Source organism: Diorhabda sublineata, chromosome 10 (assembly GCF_026230105.1).
Source record: "Diorhabda sublineata isolate icDioSubl1.1 chromosome 10, icDioSubl1.1, whole genome shotgun sequence".
Taxonomy (NCBI): domain Eukaryota; kingdom Metazoa; phylum Arthropoda; class Insecta; order Coleoptera; family Chrysomelidae; genus Diorhabda; species Diorhabda sublineata.
The window spans coordinates 9,128,659-9,144,744 of NC_079483.1; the positions used below are offsets into that span (position 1 = coordinate 9,128,659).

The following is a 16,086-nucleotide window of genomic DNA, read 5'->3' on the forward strand; positions in this document are numbered from 1 at the left end:
TGCATTTCAGACGAGACAGTAGGTATTGGCCACTGTCACATTTTTTTGGAAAAAATGCGCATTTGGAAATACAAATTGACGTATCCAAACAGTTTTTCCAGCACGGATATTTCACATCGTATATTATTAAACTCAGTAAAACTCCAAAACCGCGAAAGTGAAGTGGAAAGCTCTATAATGAAGGTAGTTAGAATAAAACAACCGATAATAACTTGCTAATATCTTCAATATATTTTATGATATAAAATTCTAAAATGCAAATACTCTTTGTCCACTTCTGTTATACGAGATCAAACCAAATACCAGTTCTATAAAAGAGAAGAAAATAATTAAAGCAAAATACAAAATCACTACTATTATTATTAATGATATCGAAATTTATGTACATAATATCTTATATCGAATGATGAAGATTTATGTCATATATATCAATACCAACACAATGGGGTTTGTAATGGTAATAATCGAGTGGATATTTTTTTGTCATTTATCAAATACTTTCCTTAATTAGTAGCTCGTGTAAAAAACTAGACAATATGATTTTTTTATCAAGAAAGTTTTGCACAGATCGAAACAAATGAAAATGAAACGGATCGATGTACGATTGGAGTTTCACATAAAACAAATACGACTATGTAAACTTTCCAATTAAAGTTTTGATACGTCTTCAAAGATCAACAGTTCTATTCACTAGATTAAGTCGTTTCTTTGGAATATCTTTTTGAAATCTAATTTTAACTAGGTTTCACAATTTCGATACCGTCATAGACATAATATCAATCCAGACACGTTTCCATCATTGTCTTACTTAACACTTTTACATAAATGTTTGCAACCCTTTCAAATTTTCCATCTCATAGAGTTAACAATGAACTGCATACTGCATCTTGCAAGCTGCAACTAAATTAAACTGTTAAGAATACATAACTTGAACTTAATCCTCAGTAAATGGGTGACCCTACAATCGTATTTTCGGCGAAATTTATTTTAGCATTAGAAATTAGGTTTTATCATATTATTCTTGATCAGCAGTTCTAAACAAGCTACCACATACATCGCTCTCTCTTTTTTTGTCCATATTTAATATTAATTCTATGTTTTGCATCATTTTCTTGAAAATTCACTCGATTTCATTGGTTATATCAATTTCGTGTAGTAAATTCATTCGATACCCAAAATCGATTTATTTTTGTAAATCTAGCCTCTTTCAAATCAATTTCAATTGTTTATTATCGATACTAAGTGTATCTTGACAGCTGACATGTTGTTGTATATCGATTTTAGGTTAAAACAAATCTTTCATAATCAAATTAGCACAGTTACTACCAAGCGTCACCCTAACACGGATCTGATGGATTCTTTCGAAATCACTTGCTGATCAGGACAAACAAGAATATCAATTTCGATAGGAGAGTAATTCGATAGCCAAAAATCGATTTATTTTTGTAAATCTAGCTTCTTTCAAATCAATTTCAATTGTTTATTATCGATACTAAGTGTATCTTGACAGCTGACATGTTGTTGTATATCGATTTTAGGTTAAAACAAATCTTTCATAATCAAATTAACACAGTTACTACCAAGCGTCACCCTAACACGGATCTGATGGATTCTTTCGAAATCACTTGCTGATCAGGACAGACAAGAATATTAATTTCTATAGGAGATTCATTCGATAATTAAAAATCGATTTATTTTGTAAATCTAGCTTCTTTCAAATCAATTTCAATTGTTTATTATCGATGCTAAGTGTATCTTGACAGCTGACATGTTGTTGTATATCGATTTTAGGTTAAAACAAATCTTTCATAATCAAATTAACACAGTTACTACCAAGCGTCACCCTAACACGGATCTGATGGATTCTTTCGAAATCACTTGCTGATAAGGACAAACAAGAATATTAATTTCGATAGGAGAGTAATTCGATAGCCAAAAATCGATTTATTTTTGTAAATCTAGCTTCTTTCAAATCAATTTCAATTGTTTATTATCGATACTAAGTGTATCTTGACAGCTGACATGTTGTTGTATATCGATTTTAGGTTGAAACAAATCTTTCATAATCAAATTAACACAACCACTACCAAGCGTCACCATAACACGGATCTGATTGGATCAGATGGATTATTTTGAAATCAATTGCTGATCAGGACAGACAAGAATATTAATTTCTATAGGAGATTCATTCGATAATTAAAAATCGATTTATTTTGTAAATCTAGCTTCTTTCAAATCAATTTCAATTGTTTATTATCGATACTAAGTGTATCTTGACAGCTGACATGTTGTTGTATATCGATTTTAGGTTAAAACAAATCTTTCATAATCAAATTAACACAGTTACTACCAAGCGTCACCCTAACACGGATCTGATGGATTCTTTCGAAATCACTTGCTGATCAGGACAGACAAGAATATTAATTTCTATAGGAGATTCATTCGATAATTAAAAATCGATTTATTTTGTAAATCTAGCTTCTTTCAAATCAATTTCAATTGTTTATTATCGCTGTTAAGTGTATCTTGACAGCTGACATGTTGTTGTATATCGATTTTAGGTTAAAACAAATCTTTCATAATCAAATTAACACAGTTACTACCAAGCGTCACCCTAACACGGATCTGATGGATTCTTTCGAAATCACTTGCTGATCAGGACAGACAAGAATATTAATTTCGATAGGAGAGTAATTCGATAGCCAAAAATCGATTTATTTTTGTAAATCTAGCTTCTTTCAAATCAATTTCAATTGTTTATTATCGATACTAAGTGTATCTTGACAGCTGACATGTTGTTGTATATCGATTTTAGGTTGAAACAAATCTTTCATAATCAAATTAACACAACCACTACCAAGCGTCACCATAACACGGATCTGATTGGATCAGATGGATTATTTTGAAATCAATTGCTGATCAGGACAGACAAGAATATTAATTTCTATAGGAGATTCATTCGATAATTAAAAATCGATTTATTTTGTAAATCTAGCTTCTTTCAAATCAATTTCAATTGTTTATTATCGATACTAAGTGTATCTTGACAGCTGACATGTTGTTGTATATCGATTTTAGGTTAAAACAAATATTTCATAATCAAATTAACACAGTTACTACCAAGCGTCACCCTAACACGGATCTGATGGATTCTTTCGAAATCACTTGCTGATCAGGACAAACAAGAATATCAATTTCGATAGGAGAGTAATTCGATAGCCAAAAATCGATTTATTTTTGTAAATCTAGCTTCTTTCAAATCAATTTCAATTGTTTATTATCGATACTAAGTGTATCTTGACAGCTGACATGTTGTTGTATATCGATTTTAGGTTAAAACAAATATTTCATAATCAAATTAACACAACCACTACCAAGCGTCACCATAACACGGATCTGATTGGATCAGATGGATTATTTTGAAATCAATTGCTGATCAGGACAGACAAGAATATTAATTTCTATAGGAGATTCATTCGATAATTAAAAATCGATTTATTTTGTAAATCTAGCTTCTTTCAAATCAATTTCAATTGTTTATTATCGATGCTAAGTGTATCTTGACAGCTGACATGTTGTTGTATATCGATTTTAGGTTAAAACAAATCTTTCATAATCAAATTAACACAACTACCACCAAGCGTCACCCAAACACGGATCTGATTGGATCAGATGGATTATTTTGAAATCAATTGCTGATCAGGACAGACAAGAATATTAATTTCTATAGGAGATTCATTCGATAATTAAAAATCGATTTATTTTTGTAAATCTGGCTTCTTTCAAATCAATTTCAATTGATTACTATCGATACTAAGTGTATCTTGACAGCTGACGTGTTGTTGTATATCGATTTTAGGTTAAAACAAATCTTTCATAATCAAATTAACATAACTACTACCAAGCGTCACCGTAACACAGATCTGATTGGATCAGAAGGATTCTTTTGAAATCACTTGCTGATCAGGATAGACAAAAATATTGATTTCGATAGTAAATTCCACAAATATTATTATTCAACTCATATTTCAATTAACTTTAATCTGGATATCGACTTACCATTCGTTTGATTAAAAATAGGACAGACATCTCAATATTCGGAAAACAGATCAAATAGTCATCAAATACGATAGAAAAAAAAATAGAATCTCATTATAAAACTTTGCAATATCTGAGCTAAAAAATTTATTCATTGAAATAAGTTGATATATATTGTCAATGTCAACTTATGTTTTGATAAAAACCAAAAATTTCGATAATTATCGATTAAAAAACCATGAATGATTAGAGTGTAACTGAATAGTTCGTCGAAAAAAGGATATGAAAAATGACTTGGAATTGAATTGAACATTTTATTATGTATCCTTACCACTGGATCCGCTCCATAAAGACAGAAATTCAAATTAGAAGCTTTCTGGCATAGATTGTCTCCTTCTGAAAATTAATTCATACGTAGTCCTTTTTTAGATATGATAATTTCATTACAAATACCTGGAATCGATCTGCATTTATTGAGAGCTGTCACTATGATATCTTTTACATCTGGATGGATAGTGTCAATTATAAAGTCATACTGAATCTCACCATCAGGTTTCATCTCAAAAAATCAGACAATAATGATTATTAATCGATTGTTTTTTATTAATTTCAAATGAAGAGACGACGGTATATTCAGTTGGATCGAAATCTAATGATACTTTTGATTCTCTAGATGACTATAAAGTATAAAACGTCAACCAAAAGACTTATTTTTCTTATTCGTACTGGACACAATGGGTGTGAATCAAATCTGATTGTTGAAATACTAGAAGGCGCTCAATAAACTGCTTTAGATCCCTGGACATAAAGGACTCAGGGTTAAGGAAATTGTCGACGACCAGGACAAGTCTAGATCTGGGATTACCAGTGGAAATACCAGCTAGGAAGTAGGTTTAATCTGTTGCCACAGATATTACAGAAAGGACCACTGATTCCGACAGCTGGTTCAGCGAGTAGTGCCTGCCGTATAGAAGTGCCCGTGGATATTGAATTTCTGTGGGAGTCAGATCAGCGGCTTTCTTCTATGCTCTAAGCAGTCCAAGTTTCTGACAATTCTGGATCGCTAACAAGTCGAATCGCTCTCTTCTATATTAAGTCGAGCTTCCTCATGATATACTTCGGAGCCGAGATCTAAATGCTCAAGCAATATTCTAAAAATGGACGAATCTGGGGCTTGTTGAGGTTTATAAGCTATTACGAGGTATATAGCTTCTTGGTCTTCAAGAAGTCTTCCAGTTTTTGTGAAGCTGCTCCCAAAGTCATCACCCAACAAGCGGTGATGGTGATATTTTGAGTCAAGGCACCAAATCCTGAACCACGGTGCTAGCCACTTCGTGAAAACAGCGGCTTGGGTTTTTGTTGCATTAATCTCAATCAGATTACTTTGTAGAAGAGCTCTACTTTCAAATGAGCAGTGGAAAGACTCTAGAACTAAAGTCAGGTTGATAAAGAGGACTGTATCTGTATCTATTTCCAAAAAAAAATGGATAGAATTGAGGAGAAAATGTTAAAATATGTCCATGGTCATGTTGTAGTAGAATTGAGGAATGTTTATAAATCGTATTAGTGATCTAAACATGGAAATTGGTCAGGTAAAGACTTATTACTAATTATATTCCTTTCCTACTAATAATACAAAATCTTGTTGTTTTAAGAGGCTTCAGAATCAAGATGCTTTAGCACTTCCACTGAAAAGGGAAAGAATGTAGCCCTTCAGTTCAATACGTTAAAGCTTTTCTGACGAATGTTTTTGAAATTGTGTACAAATTATTCTGGTTTTTGTCCCATATAAATCGATATTTTGATAAATATGTTTGATTATATGAAGACGGCTTCTAAAAGATTGGAGCGTGATGGTGTTCGCTGCTCCTTGACCACGTCCTAGCATTGAGATTATGTTATTCCATTCTAAATTGTTTTCTACTGGGAGTGATGTTAGTTTATAATTATTCAATCGTTCATTAACACTAAAATGAAGAACCAGTTGATTTTCAAACGTTTGCTGTAACAAGGTTGAGAATAAAAATATGATGGTAAAATCGTTTGTGTGTTTTGGAAGCGTATGAAATTGGAAAGTTGCGATGGGGTGAAGAAAAGATGTATGCATGGTTGCAAAGCTGACATATAAGAGAATGTATTTTTCATAGAAAATTGAGTGGAAGTTTGTTTTAAATTGAATTTATATACATCGATACGAACTGATTTCAATCAATTTACATTCCCTTTAATTGATTCTAATTTTAAATCTTCGAATATTAGTTTTAAAGAGAATTTGGAATCAACTCTGTTAATTTGGAAACTTTGATGGAAACTTTATTTACCTGGTTGAAATAAATACAAACTAAGTTGTTTCTAATAAAAACAACGACGCAAAACTCGTACAATTTCCGTTTTCGTTACGTGGAATTTATTTAATACATTTTAAAAGCTGGTTTGAAAGTCACCGCCGACTGCAGACACCGCAGAAATCTAACTTTATTCAATCTGTGGTTGTTCTAATGTTTTACAGGCAAAAATTATTTGAAGAACAAATAACTAAGTAATACATATATAACACACGCAATAAATCGTATAACTTACTAAGAAAAACTTATTTTCTTAACCAAAAATCGTTTTCAATCATGCCGGCTTCAGTTGCAGCAATTGCTTCTTCATTTGAGCTGAATTTCTCACCAACAAGTATTTTTTTAGATCAGCGAATAGCCAGTAGTCACTGAGGGTCAGATCTGGACTATACTGTGGATAAGAAAGCAATTCGAAGTGTAATTAGTGCAATTTAACCATCGTTGTAATCGAGTTGTGAATAGATGCATGGTCTTGGTGAAACAGGGGGGCCATTTTTCCACGATTTTTGCATGTTGTACTCTGAACGCAACAAATCTATGGACTATGGACTTTTCTGATGTTTTCTAGAGTAACCACCTCAATTATATTTCTTGTAGCAGAAACTATTTATTTTGATCGTAGAGAAGGGAAGCACTTGTTAAGGGGAGCGTTCCTCACAAAAAGCAGCTTCCTTCCTTGCTGTGATACTGAGGAACTCATTATTTACAGCTGATCCGTTGATCCTACTCTTTTTAGAAAGTTCATGGTGACTTTAGCTGCTAGAGATCTACATCTTCTCTTTCATACATCTTCTGTGCAGCAGAATGTGCTTGCTAGATTCACTGCTAAGTCTAGCTTCGTCAGATGTTGTCTGGTCATAGTTTCCCAGAAGTCTTTGCCTGTCTGAAACTCTGTAGATTGCTTCAGTAACTGGTTTCACCCCTATCTGCCTCTTTTTCCAATGCTTTCTCTATTGTTCCTATGAAGGGTTTGTCTGTTCATACTGAAGCGAGTCTGTCAGCTTCTACGGCATTTTGTCTATTGTTTTTAAACCATCCGTATATCATTTGATGGCCTATCTGCTCAATTCGCTTCTACTTTTGGAAATCGGAAAAGATGTGGACAAATTAATTGAAGTCCAGGAGTTTAAATACCTGGAAGTAACATTGACAAACGGAGGAGGTGAAACCAGGAAAATCGATAAAAACTGGCGAGAGGAAACTAGACATTTGGAGCCCTAGGAGGAATATTAAGATCAAAAGACATTTTACCAAGACAGTTAAATTACCAACGGAAGAACGAACGCAGGGATAGGATTTGAAGTTAGAGAGAAAAAAGACTCCGTTTGATGACCAGAATGGACGAAAATAGTAGGACAATGGAGAAGGATCGAAAAGGAAAAGAGGATGTCCACGGAAAAAATGGTTAGAAACATGTAGAAGATCTATTATTATCAAAAATAGATGGAGGAAAAGATAAGAACTACCCCAAGCCTTCTCTACATGTTTAGTTGAACTGTTATCTCAGCTATTTTTATTGTAAATTGATCAAGGGCGGTGGAAAGGACTCGGAATTTTAATTTTGAATCTGATACATTGAATATCATACAGATTTCGAAATTTATGCTCAAATATGACAATTATTAGACAAATTTCTTACCCATTTAGCTTCAATCATTAAACATTTCATGTAACACTGAAATAAAATATTTAAATCAATTATTTTGATATTTTTTTTATCGTTAACTATATCTTACCATAAGTTTGGAATCATGTGGATTGTTAACTATATCGTAAGCTGCATGGTCAGCTGCAATAAAATAAAAAGTTTGATCTTAATGGCAATAAAACGAAAGGGAAATATCTTTTCCATTCAATTTTATCAATCACCAACAATTCACTGCTTTCTTAACCAACTTCTCTTGCAAACTCAATCTATATATCTATAGAACTGGATTGCATACTTATCGTTGAACAACAAACCATCAGTTTGGCTAGTAAAAACACCCCAACAAATCATTTCGATCGGTTTACCTCAAATAATCAACCCCCTGAGCAAAAAACGTCTACTCACAAATCATCAACTCAAAAGGCTATTGTCTTGCAAGTGGTTAATTCTCAACCGCCGAATACGTGACTCGCATTACCGAATCAAACATTATCATTAATAAAAGCAATATTTTCACCCCGCGGATGAATACTAGACAGCTTTTTTCAAATTCAAGAAACTTTTCAATCCCTCTACGACTGCTATCGACAACCTACGTAAAAATTCCCGGATATAACCTTGCTTTGGCAATTTCTCCATCACCATCTAGTGGATTAGACACTTAACAAACCATTCAATAAGAAAACCTGATTGTCGATTTTATACGAAGTTAATCACCAGCTCTTGTCATTGAATTTGTTTCAAATGGGAAAATGATTCCGTATATTCTGTCAAATTTTAGTTTTCTTGTATCCAGATGACTATTTGTTATATTAACAGTCATGAGTACGTACAAATTCTCAGCCTTTCACTCGGAGTAGTCATTTTTCATGGTATATGCAACTATAAACTGTACTAGAAAAGTGAGGTTAGGTTTTTGACGTTCAGCGCGTAAAAGCGCTTACAAGCGCGATCATTGTGGGCGTTATCACATTTTCTTAACAAATTGAACTATCTTTGACATTTGGGAACGTCATAATCACTTCTTTGTACCAATTAACTCGAGTTTTGTTTTGAGCGATTGTCAAATTATGTGGTATCCAACGCGAACTAATCATTTTGGGTGCCCAATGTTCATGCAATATTGAATGTATGCAACTGGAACTAATACCCAATGCAGTATCGATGTTTTCTGGCGAAACAGCTGATTTTGGACGACCCTTACGAAATTCATTCTGTCGCGAAGCGCGACTTCGATCGAATTCGGAAAACCAGCGAAAATGGTGGTTCCGGATGGTGCATTATCACCAAAAACCGAAGCGAGTTGCACACTGCTGTTGGTTTAATTAATCACACGAAAATGCTAGCGATTTAATTCTTTTTTTTTACCAATGTTTTAAGTATTTATAAACAACTCAAAAAGCCCTCGTAAAACAATTCATTCTAAGTATGTTCACTATTAAAAATGTCAATGTCAACAATGTCAGTTTTGACATATTCAAATCAGGCTCAAATGATTGAATTAGGACAACACGGTTGCTCGAGATGGTGCTTCATCACCAAAAGTCGAAGCGGGTTGAAGGACACACTGTTTTTGGTTTAATCCACGTCAAAAGTCATCGCAACTCAAACAGCACTCGTATGACAAGTTCTGAGTATGTTCACTATTAAAAATGTCAATGTCAACAATGTCAGTTTTGACATATTCAAATCAGGCTCAAATGATTGAATTAGGACAACACGGTCGCTCGAGATGGTGCTTCATCACCAAAAGTCGAAGCGAGTTGAAGGACACACTGTTTTTGGTTTAATCCACGTCAAAAGTCATCGCAACTCAAATAGCACTCGTATGACAAGTTCTGAGTATGTTCACTATTAAAAATGTCAATGTCAACAATGTCAGTTTTGACATATTCAAATCAGTGTTGCCATATCTCAAAATCCCATTTCTACTTACCGTCAGTGATTCCGGTTTGCGCTATACAAATTCTATGTAGATCGTCAACATATTCTTGAAGTTCGGGGGGTAGTTTTATCTGTAAATGTATGTATATTATGTATGTATGTCTATGAATAAATACGACAGCTTCTAAAATTATTTTAATCAAATATGTGTGACTCGATATCCATGCAAAGACTGTTTCAGTCAACTTGTTGTTGTAGATGGTATGCTGAACAAATAAAAGAGCAAAACTAATTAAAATACTAATAAAAACACATGGTTGGAATAGGAAAATAAACAAAGATAAAAGAGAAACAAGAAAAAAAGAAAAAAAATTGTAGATTTCGATGGTGAATGAGGTGTATGTATATTCTGCCGGTCTTCAAAGGAGAAAACAACTACTTTCCTGGCTATTGCTTCGACGAATATTATATTAAATCTCGTTTGAAGAGCGTGATTTAAATTAACCTTTTTGTCGATATTAACATCCCCATTGACTCGCAGTTGCAAGGAGAAGTTTGTAACCATGGATTAGTTTCGACGTTATTACGTCGCTACAGAGTGGTTTAACAACCCTCGCTTGTGCTTGAGATCTGAACTGAAGACAACGTCAAAGAGTATTTAGTTTATGTAGTTAAACATTCCCCAGCGAATGCTAGCTGGCGCCCTCCTCACTTCCAGCTACGAACCACGGGTCAAGTAAAAATCTAGCGTAGTCGCCGACACTATAGATTCCGATGGTATGTAAAATATATCAAAATAAACGATTCCTACTATTCACCTCTGAAATAATTTCGAAATTCAATATTTCGAAAATATATTGTGTCCTTCTTATTTTGCGGGAATGTGGAAAAACGAAACACCAAAGTTTACTAACTTTAATATATTCCGAGCTTTCTCATTATTCAAATTGACGATTGATAGAATGAATATTTCAATCAATTAACTCTATCACTTTAATTATTGAATTTTGAAATCCATGAATTCAATGTTTCTACGAGAAATGATATAATTATTTGAAACCGTCGAATCTTAACTAATTATTTCCCAGTTAATGAATGCATAAGTATTCGAAAGCTCGGAATATATTGAAGTTAGTACACTTTGGTGTTTGATTTCGCCAAATTCCCAATACGAAAACTGCGAAACACTGATCGGGTAGAAATAACTGAAATAACTCCGAAATTTGATATTTCGAAAATATATTCTGCCGGTTTTCAAAGGAGAAAACAACTACTTTCCTGGCTAATGCCTCGACGAATTTTGAATTAAATCTCGTCTGAAGAGCGTGATGTCAATCGACTTTGTTGTCAATATTAATATTCCCAATGGATCGTAATTGCAAGTAGAGGTTTATAACTACGGACTAGTTTCGACGTTTATACGTTTAATTAGAGTGATATAACAACTTTCGTTCGGGCTTGAGATAAAATATTATAAAAGAAAGTTTTGGAAGCCTATTGATGTCGATTGTCATTTGATGTTGATTGATGTCGATTTATATCAACGAAAGGACAAACAAAACGCTAGTAATAGCGAATTTTTTTTGTAAAGAATGCGTTAAAAACATTATAGGAGAGATAATTAGTAGAATCATGCAGTTAGCGATTCAAAATTCCTCTTCTTTCTTTAACAAACTTTGAAACAAAACTACTACTAATCGTAAAATAATAATATTTTGTAGTTAATGACCATTTAGGGGTAACTGATAATAGTAAATTTCTCACGAAATCCGAAGTGATTCGGCGGTTGATTCCATTATTCGTTACTGAATCGGGTAACAAAAAACAATTAAATGCTCATAAAATATAACAAAGAGGAAACATTTTGATATCAGCAAGCAATTAAAATCCGTTAGTTTCAAACTAAGCGAGCAGTTACTTCAATTTTTTATGTATGTACAACACAAAATCGGAAATAAATTGAAATCGATAAACCGCTTTAGGTCATAACTGTTTCGAGATTCTACGAGTTTGCTTTCGTCATAAATTTTCTAGAAATTTTGAAACGAAATCATTGCATATTATATGAGGTGCTTCCTAACATAATAAACGAATTATGCGGAGTCATACCGTAAAATCAAGCCTATACAAAAGAATATTTACGACAAATGAACTTCTTGGAAAAAATTCAAATACAATGACTTTAAGTCCAATAAACTCCATACTCAAGAAGGCAGAAATACAGGGATTAAACTCAGCGAGTTATTAGCCTATTGCTGTTCGCTAAAACTCGAGAACGGCTGGACCGATTTAGCTCACTTTCACTGCATTAACTGGATTTTGTTTATGGCGGCTTTTGTTGAGGTTTGAGTTTCGGTTAGCAGGTTCCCAGGTATTTGTAGGAACTTACTTTCTGTACATAGAATTTCACTTAACAAAATATTTCTCTTGTACTCTGTTCTCGATTTATATATAAGCGTTTTCGTATTGGGAATGTGGCGAAATCAAACACCAGAGTGTACTAACTTCAATATATTCCGAGCTTTCGAATACTTATGCATTCATTGGGAAATAATTAGTTAAGATTCGACGGTTTCAAATAATTATATCATTTCTCGTAGAAACATTGAATTCATGGATTTAAAAATTTAATATTCAAAGTGATAGAGTTAATTGATTGAAATATTCATTCTATCAATCGTCAATTTGAATAATGAATTTTTAAATCCACGAATTCAATGTTTTTACAAGAAATAAAAAAATTTGAAACCTCCGAATCTTAACTAATTATTTCCCAGACGATAAATAGATAAGTATTCGAAAGCTCGGAATATATTAAAGTTAGTACACTTGGGTGTTTGATTTTTCCACATTCCCACAAAATAAGAACGACACAATATATTTTCGAAATATTAAATTTCGAAATTATTTCAGAGGTGAATAGTAGGAATCGTTTATTTTGATATATTTTACTTACCATCAGAATCTATATTATTGGCGACTACGCTAGATTTTTACTTGACCCGTGGCTTGAAGTTGGAACTGAGGATTGCGCCAATTAGTGTTCGCTGGGGAATTAAATAGCCTTTGACGTTGTCTTCAGTTCGGATCTCAAGCCCAAGCGAGGGTTGTTAAACCACTCTGTAGCGACGTAATAACGTCGAAACTAATCAATGGTTACCTCCTTGCAACTGCGAGTTAATGGGGATGTTGATATCGATAAGAAGGTCGATGTTTACATCACGCTCTTCAGAGCAGATATAACTCAATATTCGTCGAGGCATTAGCCAGGAAAGTAGTTGTTTTCTCCTTTGAAGAACGTCATAATATATTTTCGAAATATTAGTATAATGTCATCCGAAATTAATGAAGAGTCGGCTAAAGAAACCCGATATTTCCAAAATTATTACCTTTGCAATAATAGAATTGTCATGGGTATAAAAGGGCATGAACATTGACAGGTCCTACCTAAACAACACGCGCTTCAAATGCTAGAAAAACTTAACGGGATAATAAATATTTTTGGGATTAACTAGGAGCGAAAAAAATGAGCAAAGAAAACTAGACAGTCGAAATGGATTTGGGCAACATTTGGTAAGCTTTATCACAGAATTATTCCCAGTATTCTAAAGAGGAAATAAATTTTCCGTGGCAGCAATTACATTAACAAAAGACAATGGAGAAATATATCAGGAATATCTCAGATATAGGATCTATCTACAAAAAAATCAAAATCATAAACCATATAGTAAAAGAAAGATAGACCATAGATATCACAATATGGCGACCAGAATAAAAGTAATAAGACCCCAGAAACGTTGATTAGATGATATTAAGAAAGTAGAAGGTCGATACTGGATGAAAACGATACTAGACACAACATGTAATTTGGAAAAATTTGAAGGATGCCTATTACCAGAAATAGAAACATATCGACTGATAAAGAAGATGAAGATGAAGAAGATTTTGATCACCCGTACAAAAAAAGGTGATAAGCTGACAAATTAACAACATGTGAATGAAGATGTCAATAATATTAATGTATTTTTTGATATTATAAAACTTTTAATAGCAAATATAACATTTCGTTTTTTTGTGATACTAAAAATTAAAACTTACAGCGTGAGATGAAGCAAAAAGTATTAATAAGATACAAGTAAACTTTTTCATGTTGAATGAAACTTAACGCTGGCTAGTTACTAACAAAAAAAAACTCAACTATACTGTTTTATGTAGATTCAAGCAACACATTCCAGTAATTTTCAATAATAAAATTTTAATAACAGAGCTGGTCGCAGTAATGAAAAACAATAATTAATATCAATGAGGATGTTGATGAGATGGTTCTACGGTTATTTGATTGACAATTGGACTCACAGAAACATGAATTGCGGATGATTATATTGTATTATAAAAAAAATTGTCGTCTATCTTAGATACGCCTGGCAAATTAACGCTGATTTACATAAATCTTATTCATAGAGAATCTTACAAGGTTCGCTGTTTATTTTTATGTTATTAATTAAAAATATTGCATGAATTAACTAACATTCTGGAAAAATAAACCATATTTGAAATATTGGAACCAGAAATTTTTTGTCGTCTATCAATTATCATTTTCTTACCAACACTGCATGCCAAAACTTTATGACTGAATGAAATAAAAGAAGGATATAAATCAGCTAAACTCATTTTTCATCATTTTACATTCTATGACTTTTTCCAACAAGTTCCTATCAAGCGTTTCCCACAAAAATTCAATGATTGAGATCCGAGTTCCGAGGTGACTAAACTATGTTTATAAACACCCCTTGTTGCTTTCTCTCCTCCAAATATCCTCTGCATAACTTGGAACTATGCTTCGGATCGGAAATCAATCTACAATTAATCGCAAACTCGAAGGAACGACATTTGGTTCTAAGATTTTTTTGTACTGTTTCTTTTTCGTAATTCCATCAATTTCATAGCTAGAAAAGCAGCCTCAGACCATAATTCAGCCACCAAAATGCTTGATTCTTGGGACACACAATCTGGAATCATCTTTTCCTGGGCACTGGTTTTGTTTTTTAGTTTTTACAAGCTTTTGTCTAAAAATTGGTATAATTTTTCAATAATAATGCATTTCTCTTTCTCTCTACATTCTGTGACTTTTCCTACAAGTCTTGGTATGTGTACACTCAATTTTTTGATAGATTTTAGTGATAAATTGCTTCAAATCTCGCATACAACATTTCACGTCTCCTTTAGAGGATGGATAACAAGTTCCCATCAAGCTCTTCCAACAAAAGTTCAATGGGATTGAGATCCGAGTTCTGAGGTGACTAAACTATGTTTACAAACACCCCTTATTGCTTTCTCTCCTCCAAATATCCTCTGCATAACCTAGAACTATTCTTCGAATCATTGTCCTGCTAGAAATCAATCTCCAATTAATCGCAAATTCGAAGGAACGACATTTGGTTCTAAGATTTTTTTGTACTGTTTCTTTTTCGTAATTCTATCAATTTCATAGCTAGAAAAGCAGCCTCAGACCATAATTCAGCCACCAAAATGCTTGATTCTTGGGACACACAATCTGGAATCATCTTTTCCTGGGCACTGGTTTTGTTTTTTAGTTTTTACAAGCTTTTGTCTAAAAATTGGTATAATTTTTCAATAATAATGCATTTCTCTTTCTCTCTACATTCTGTGACTTTTCCTACAAGTCTTGGTATGTGTACAGTCAATTTTTTGATAGATTTTAGTGATAAATTGCTTCAAATCTCGCATACAACATTTCACGTCTCCTTTAGAGGATGGATAACACGTTCCCATCAAGCTCTTCCAACAAAAGTTCAATGGGATTGAGATCCGAGTTCTGAGGTGACTAAACTATGTTTACAAACACCCCTTATTGCTTTCTCTCCTCCAAATATCCTCTGCATAACCTAGAACTATGCTTCGAATCATTGTCCTGCTAGAAATCAATCTCCAATTAATCGCAAATTCGAAGGAACGACATTTGGTTCTAAAATTTTTTTGTACTGTTTCTTTTTCATAATTGCTTGATTCTTGGGACACACAATCTGGAATCATCTTTTCCTGGGCACTGGTTTTGTTTTTTAGTTTTTACAAGCTTTTGTCCACAAATTGTAACAATTTTTCGACTATAATGCATTTCTCTTTCTCTCTACATTCTGTGACTTTTCCTAC

General features: G+C 33.1%; 1 protein-coding gene across 1 annotated transcript; it reads right to left on the minus strand.

Annotated features, from left to right (window-relative positions):
* Positions 1–207: 207 nt before the first annotated feature.
* LOC130449509 (pheromone-binding protein-related protein 6-like) lies at positions 208–14,123 on the minus strand. Its single transcript, XM_056787388.1, has 7 exons — positions 14,014–14,123; positions 9,968–10,046; positions 8,120–8,172; positions 8,023–8,058; positions 4,492–4,597; positions 4,370–4,434; positions 208–308 (listed from the first exon to the last, which is right to left on the minus strand). The coding sequence occupies exons 1-7, from the start codon at positions 14,062–14,064 to the stop codon at positions 291–293; spliced, it is 408 nt and encodes a 135-aa protein (XP_056643366.1). The 5' UTR covers positions 14,065–14,123; the 3' UTR covers positions 208–290.
* Positions 14,124–16,086: the final 1,963 nt, after the last annotated feature.

Bases quoted from the DNA above. Each gene is read 5' to 3' on its own strand.
- LOC130449509 (XM_056787388.1), bottom strand. From the start codon at position 14,064: ATGAAAAAGTTTACTTGTATCTTATTAATACTTTTTGCTTCATCTCAC. The intron at 8,059-8,119 runs GTAAGATATAGT...ATTTTATTTCAG, and splicing joins CACATGATTCCAAACTTATG to TGTTACATGAAATGTTTAAT. The intron at 4,598-8,022 runs GTAAGAAATTTG...TGATTTTTTGAG, and splicing joins TAATGATTGAAGCTAAATGG to ATGAAACCTGATGGTGAGAT.